The 7,844-nt window shown below is 44.2% G+C and overlaps 1 protein-coding gene across 2 annotated transcripts in view; it reads right to left on the bottom strand.

Annotated features, from left to right (window-relative positions):
* The window catches only part of LOC110316212 (phosphatidylcholine translocator ABCB4), a 60,657-nt gene extending 57,066 nt beyond the window's left edge, over nt 1–3,591 (bottom strand). The window contains exons 1-3 of one of the 2 annotated variants that reach the window (XM_021190322.2): nt 3,400–3,591; nt 3,125–3,201; nt 754–808 (exon numbers count right to left, since the gene is read on the bottom strand). In XM_021190322.2, coding sequence (XP_021045981.1) covers nt 754–808; nt 3,125–3,195 — 126 coding nt within the window. In that variant the 5' untranslated portion in view covers nt 3,196–3,201; nt 3,400–3,591. Of the gene's footprint in view, nt 1–753; nt 809–3,124; nt 3,361–3,399 lie in introns of those variants that run through there. The other variant, XM_029535479.1, reaches the window with a different exon arrangement.
* Nucleotides 3,592–7,844: the final 4,253 nt, after the last annotated feature.

Below are 7,844 nucleotides of genomic sequence, written 5' to 3'. Positions count from 1 at the left end.
CTCTCTCTCTCTCTCTCTCTCTCTCTCTCTCTCTCCTTCCCCCTCTCTCTCTTTCTTTCTTTTTATTTTTTATTTTTTGTCAAAGATTGTCTGTTTGAAACACATCACATTTTTCAAAGCAAGCAAACACTTTCCTGACCTGCCTCTCTGAGACATATTACAAATGAAAACAGATTTGATGTCTTCAAAACAAAAACAAAAACAAAAACAAAAACAAAAACAAAAACAAAAACAAAAACATGTTGGCTTGCCTTGTACCCTTGGAAAACCCTGGGGATGGCCTGAAACAGAATCAGAATACGTGATCATTATGTCAAGGTTCATTAATTTCCTGGTAAGCTAGTTGTATGTGTGAATTTCTTTGTTTGAAATGTTGTTTTCAACATTTAATTTTGGGGAGGGGGGCTGGGCAGGGGTGGGGGTGGGGTTACTGACAGGGTTTTTTTTTTTTTTTTTTTTTTATGAATCGAGATGTTTTCCTGAAGCCAGTGGGTTTCCATGGTATTTCTGAAACGCTTCTTCTTCTGAGTAGTAGTAAGCTGGAAGCCAGCTTACCCCATCTCCTTCATCATCTGTCTTGTGACTTAAAGCCATTGTTTACAATTAGGCAAACCATAGGCACAGGTACAGCAGAGGCAATCCAGTGCTGCATAAGACAGACAGACTTAAAGCCCTTGCTGACTGGCTATTCACTCAAGTCTCCAAATTTGAATGAAGGGCAGGATTATTAGCACTTAGTATTTCACAACTTACCAGTGTCAACAGGCCAACTAAATTCACTTTCTTCTTCTTTTCTCTGCCTTGGTTGCTGTAAAATAGAATTGTTAAAATTTAAAACTGAACATAAACCTTAGCAACTATGGTTTTGAATCATAACATTTTTAAATACAAGAAGACGACCGCTGTCAAAATTATCTGGCTTCACACACCGCTGCGAGGCAGCCATCAGGAACAAAGGTAACTGTCCAAGGTACTACAAGGACATCCGGATACAGAGGAGAGGGTCAAGACAGCCTTACAGTTAGTCTACAGTGAGAGGATGAACATAGTAATAATGTTTGCCAAATCACCTAAATTATTCTTTTTTGAAGAAAACTATGAGTTGTTCTATAGGGAAACTGCTTTTCTGGATGACATGGGGAGTGGTTTTAGATAATACAGTTTTCTGGATTCAAGCTATATCTATGATCCGGTTACTTCTCCCCAGTTTTCTTGCTGCATTCCCATTAGAATAGTCCCACTTAACTCCATTTACATTTGCTTTAGTGTACTGGAAACTGTAGCCAATATAATTACTTAAGAACTCAGGCTACTTCTCTACTCAGGCAACAGCAATGGCTCTACTTCTCAGAGTGAAACTGAAACCTTTATATTGGCTGCTCAGACCATAGTCTCTGAGGGTACGATCATGACAGCATCCCCCACTCCCAGCTGTACTCTGCTCAGATAGGCAGACCTAGTTTCTCTGCTACTTTGTGAATACAGAAAATACAGTCCCGACCTCAGGATCATTTAGCTCTTAATTATTGCTGCCAGAAAGTGCTCCCCAAATACCCATGGTTCTTTCTGCTTATTTCCCCTTTCTCAGTAATTGACTTCAAAATAAGACCTACCCTAACCACCCTCCTTAAAATTGATAGACACTTCTGATATGTTCTCCTAATTTTCTGTCTTCATTAATTTTCTTCACACTTGGTACCTTTCAACATTTGCCACTGACTGTGTACAAGAGACTGTGCCATAGGCTATGCAGAATGTCTAGAACAGGTATATTAGCCCTCCTCAGTTTGTTGTGCCTAACAGAAGTGGGCTTAGCTTTCCTTGAGTGTACCAACCTTGGTATTATTATATAAAAATTAGTCTCATATTTCATTTTGTAATCTTACAATATCAAGCTAGTTTTTGTGTATTTCGGTTTTGAGGTGTTTCCTTCTTCCCAACCACACACTGTGAGCTTTTCTTGAGAGCTTCCCTGGCCCTGAGTGTTACTACACCTTTTTCACGGACTGCTCCTTCTAATACTAGTCAGTATGCCCAGCCAGTATAATACATAAATAGCCATCTATTAATAGATTCACAGTCGTCCCCAGCCTAAATTGCAGATGACAAAACCACATTTTTCTGTTAGAAGTAACACCGTCCATATGTTTTTTATAACTCGATATGGACAAACCTAAATTTTCTGTGAATAAACGTCATGATTCTAAGAATGAACAGGGCGATGCCGCAGTCCAAAGCAATTAACCGAAGCAATGCATCAGTTTAAGATTCAGATAGCCATATTTGTCAGTTGGCTAATCAGGCCCCCTGCAGCTTGAGAACCAACTACAAAAGCTGATAAATTTTCTCCCTCTAGAAGACAACTTCATGACACATGCCAGTTTGTTCCGGGTGGCCTAGCATGAACTCAGAGACGGTAATAGCCTCATAAACTATTTGAAGCTGAGGGTAAAAATGATTCACTGTCCCCACAGTGAAAGAGGAAACAAGCACACACTTGCCTAGGCCCCTCTGCCTGACAGAAAGCCTGTAAGTGTGCTTCTCTGTGGCTGGGGGAGAACGAGAGTTGGGGAGGAAGGAAGACCCACTGGCAGGGGAAGCGTCGAGGTTCACCCTCTTGCAACTGGGGGGGGGAACTGATTTCGAAGCAGAAGTTAGTGAAGAATGAGGTTGTTCTCCACGTCACCCCCTAGAGAGGAGGAATAGGGCAAACAGTCTACAGATGGGGAGGGGAAGACTGGGGCAAAGAAGAGAAATACAGGAAGAAGGGGAGGGCTTGTTTCGCTACCCTAGTTCAAAAGCACAGCCATCAATAGCAGGTGTTTGAAGTTCTACCAACTCGAGTAGCCAGATGATGGCTAAAAAGAGTGAAACGTTTACTTTATAAAAATACAGTGAATGTTACACAACGCCAATATTCATCAAATCACCCGTGTCCAGGGGAGGGGGACGCTTTTGAAGACAGCCTCTTCTCTCTGAACCTGTTCCAAAAGGAGCCTGGGTGACATTCCTCAAGAACACTTAAGACTTCATCCCAAAGGCCGGAGGCATCAACCGATTCTCTCAACTTCTTTCCAGGACTCTGCTATAACGGAAAAGCCAGTGGCTCTGCGGTCCTGTATACCTGATGCTGCCTAGTTCAAAGTCGCCGTCCAGGCGCCGTGCTGTTCCGTTTCTTGCTGCCTCAAGATCCATCTCAGCCTGGGGAGAAACCACAGCCTCAGGTCCAAGTGCACCCGGCTCAGCTGCCTGGAGAGGGGGAGCTCCAGGCTCCAGGAGCCTCTGGCCGGACGCGCAGAGCCGGCGCAGAGCCGGGTGCACTGGTGGCAGCCGCTCCCAGGCAGGTCCCACTGCAGCTGCCTTCCCTCCGTCCCTTTCTCCCGCCGCGTCCTCCCTCACCTGAACTTCACGCGCGTGTTGGCCGCAGCGAGTGGCGCGCAGACCTGGACTTTGCTCGCCGCGGCCCGTCCCCGCCTCCCACACGCGCCCGGCACCGGCGACGCCTCCCGCTGCGGCGGGGGGCGAGGGCCCGGGCCCGCAGGAGAGCTCCCGCAAGCCCCGCTGGCTCTGCAGGCCCTAGCGCCACCAGCGCGTCGCCCTCGCCGCCAGGGGCGCGCGTCTCTGCTGCCGCCCACCCGGGCGAGCTGCCAGCAGCCCGGAGCGCAGCACCAGCTGCAGCCGATAAGCCTGCCCGAAGCCTCCTCTGGCAGGCTACGGCCCCTAAAAGTGACTGCCACACCTCCCCCACGCTGAGTTTTCTTTTAGAACACACTGGGGAGGTGATTTCCACTAGTTCAACAACCAGGCGCTCTGAGAACCCAATAGGAAGTTAAGTTGCAAGGTCGCCGCTTATGCATTCTCGGCTTGCGTCTATATAGCACCAAACTGCAACTAACACCCCAGATGCTGAAGACTAAGCAGGTCCAGCCCAGAATCGTCAGCTTAAACTTCTTGGAGATGAGGAATATCGCTGGTGTCCCCCACGGGGGAGGGCGCATAGAGACACAGAACTTGGGGGCTGAAAAGGATTCCCCTATTAAAAGCACACACTTAAAAAAATATTCATTTTACGTCCTGATCGCTGCCCCCTCTCTCGGTACCCGCCTCACAGAGTCTCTTTCTCAATCCCCCCTTACCCTGGCTTTTGAAGTCTCTGCAGGAATAGGTGAATCCTCTCCCACTGAGACCAGACAAGGCAGCTAGCTTCCAAGCTTCACAATTTGAATTTGATCCCTACTACACACGTAGTGGAAGGAGACAATGGACTCAGATTGTTCTCTGATTTTCGTACATGTATCATGTCACATACACCCAGCTGGGCATCTCCATCTGTCTCCTCACATGGGGGGGAGCTGATTGCAACTATGAGATAGACATGAATGCAGTTACATCTTTGGGCTCAATTTCCAGTCTACCCCAACCACAAGAAGTTGTCTTGATGGAACAGAAGACCTTTCTTTCACCAGCCTACCAGGTGTCCAGATTATTATTGTACAGTATCCCGAGGCTAAAGCAGCTGCGGAGGCTAAAGCAATTAGAATTGCTAAGTTCAAGAGGGGAATTTTAGGTAACTGGGGGACATTACAACATTCAGTAGCGTCTAAGGGATGATATATACCTGCCAATCTCTAATATGAGACAGCCTGAGGGAGTGAAAACAAGACTCATGGAGGAATGAGAAGAGTCTGAATTAAACATAAATGAACAAAAACGGGAAAGGAACGAAGTGGGTTACTTTTTCTGACCGTCTGATTCAACCCACAAGGTTGTTCTTGCAAGAGGGACTCTGTTCTCTGCATGAGCACAGAAGGTAGAGGTGGACCCACAGTGTCTACAGGGAAGGTGAAGTCACGTCTCCATAGCTACACTTGTATATTTGCCCCAAATGAAAAGCTGTACCATCTAAAATCCCAGTAGCACTGTTATAGAACAAAATTAAAATTTAAAATATACCTTGAAGAGTCCTTTTTATTCCATTTTATCTCCACTCGGAAACTAGACAATTTGCTATCAATCCTGCAGTTGATCTGCCTGTCTGAGTTGCTCTGAGGCTAGAAGCTGCAGTTTAGCACCTCATAGTAAAAACTGTGGGAGGCTAGGTAAAGAAGCCTTTTGTTCTGTTTCTGCAGGAGACTCTCAGCTCTGAGTTAAAGTCTAGGGAAGAAAACTGGAGGGAGGCCTGTGTCTCTCCACTTGTACAACAACTTAAGAGACTGTGTTCACCACAGGGCCCTTAATGAAGGAGCTAGAGAAAGTACCCAAGGAGCTGAAGGGGTCTGCAACCCTATAGGAGGAACAACAATATGAACTAACCAGTAGCCCCCCCCAGAGATTGTGTCTCTAGTTGCATATGTAGGAGAGGATGGCCTAGTTGGCCATCAATGGGAGGAGAGGCCCTTGGTCTTGCGAAGATCATATGCCCCAGTAGAGGGGAATGCCAGGGCTAGGAAGCAGGAGTGGGTGGGTTGAGGAGCCTCCCATGGGGGAGGGTATAGGGGACTTTCAGAGAGGAAACTAGGAAAAGGGATAGCATTAAATGTAAATGAAGAGAATATCAAATAAAAATTTTAAAAAGTAAAAAAATAAAAATAAAAAAATAAAATAAAAAATAAAAAAGGGACTGTGTTCACATGGTAAAAAGTTAATTACAAGTTTGCACATACATTTAGGTCATAAATTGAATAAAAGATTTATAACAGAGAATGCATATATGAATATCCCCTAGGAGTAATTATCTGGCTGAACATTCACCATTTGTTACTGGCTTACAGATTCATGGAAAGTTAAAAACCATAACTAAGTTTTCCTTGAAGTTTTGTATTGATAAACTCAGTCACTATTTTATCTCGTGTCTTTGCACCTGTGGTGTATATCTTTAGCTCCTTTTTTTTTATTGGATATTTTCTTTATTTACATTTCAAATGTTATAGCCTTTCCCAGTTTCCCCTCTCAAACCCCCATCCTCTTCCCCTTCCCCTGATTCTATGAGGGTATTCCCCTCACCCACCCACTCACTCCTGCCTCACCGCCCTAGCATTCCCCTACACTGGGGCATCGAGCCTTCACAGGACCAAGGGCCTCTCCTCCCATTGATGCCCTACAAGGCCATCATTTGCTACATATGTGGCTAGAGCCATGGGTCCCGCCATGCTTACAGACAAATCTTATGTAGGTATTTTCTCAAATGAGAGTCCTTCTTCCCAAATGATTCTAGCTTGTGTCAAGTTGAAAAAAGAAACCAACCTAAAATAACGTCCCTCAATCGAAAAATAGATAAGAAAAACACTGTACACATGCAGAATGTAATATTACTCATCTATAAAGAAAAATGAAATTTGCAAGTAAACAGAACTAGAAAAAAATCAGACTTAGGAAACTAAGACCTAGAAAGATCAATACTACATGTTCTTACTCATACATATATCCTAGCTTCAGATCTTTGGTTTTGTATTTTTAACCTGGAGTCTAAGTATAAGCAAGTGTAGAATGGGACTTTTGGAGTCTTTCTAAGGGGCGGGGGGTGGAATACTGGGAACCAAAAGACTTAAACAAGGAAGGTCATGGTGTGTTTGGAGGAAAATCTAGGAATAAAACAGGGGTGGGTAGCTACTTCAAAGGAAGGGAATGTGATAAGCCATACAGAAGCCATATCATGAATGGTTAGCCAGAATCAAAGGTCTATGAAAAAGTCTTATAAAAACCCATTAGTTAGAAATTTCAAAATAAAGTTTCTATAAAGAGTTCAAGGAGTAACCAATCATGAATTGAGAATGTTACTCCCTAAATATGGGTTATTAGATGAAAATCCCACAATAAGTCAATTAAATGTTTATAAAAGTTGCCTTGGTCATGGTGTCTCTTAATAGCAATGGAAACCCTAAGACAGTCATTTACCATAACTGTATTGTAAGACCCTACTGATGAAGACATCACATACTTTGGTTTCAGGAAATAGAGAAATCAATCTCAAATCATTCTGGAAATGCTCTCCTTGCTGGCTAGTTCTTGCAGTGTCAGAGGTGCTATGCAGGCTGCTAGGAGAGAAAAGAAATAGGTGGTCCTACCTAGCATTGGATCCTGTGTGCTGCAACACAGACTTGATGGGCCAGATGTGCCCACTGTTGCAATAGTGTCTTGACTGTTTTGGAGAACTGTTTTCAGGTTGAATTTGAGTCCTGTTACACAGGAGGGAATTTCATGCCTCAGGCTGTAATCCTGATTAAAAGCCTGTGGTTGGAGAGATCATAGGTTCTAGGGTAGAAACCACTATTTTTTTTTTCTTCTAAATGGTCAAGGTGTCAAATTGCCTTCTGAATGCTTATGTTTATACCCACAGATCTTGGATGCTCACTACCTTGGTCAGAGTAGCTTGTTTTGGGAATAAACAGCAGTCAATGGACTGATGCATAATTGGCCAAAGAACTGAGATTAAGAAACTGAGTACTCAGCCCCAAATAGGGCATGCACACAAACACTGCACCTCACAAGTGCACAAAGCTCAAAGCCATCGCAGAAGAGGAAGCAGAAAGAATACTAGACTGAAAGGTGGAGAAGAATGCTGTGAAATGTTGTCTTTTGGACATTGCATGGCTATTGTACTCATGAATTCACAGCAGCGGTCACCTGCACACGAACTACTCAAAATCAGGCCAGCCTAAATTTCCAGCATAAATGGAGAAGATGATCTCTAGACCCTTCCGCTTGCCGAGGAACTATTATTGGCAGTGGATAGATGAGGATGACTGTTTTTGAAGATGTGGCTATTAGCAGGTTTCCCATGTTTCAGTGGATAGTTTCACACCCATGCACATATGGACAGTGCTAACTTGACTTTAATGGAATAC

This window comes from Mus pahari, chromosome 2 (genome assembly GCF_900095145.1).
Source record: "Mus pahari chromosome 2, PAHARI_EIJ_v1.1, whole genome shotgun sequence".
Classification (NCBI taxonomy): Eukaryota; Metazoa; Chordata; class Mammalia; order Rodentia; family Muridae; genus Mus; species Mus pahari.
The sequence above is the reverse complement of the archived record's forward strand: the minus strand, read 5'-3'. Positions and strand labels throughout refer to the sequence as shown.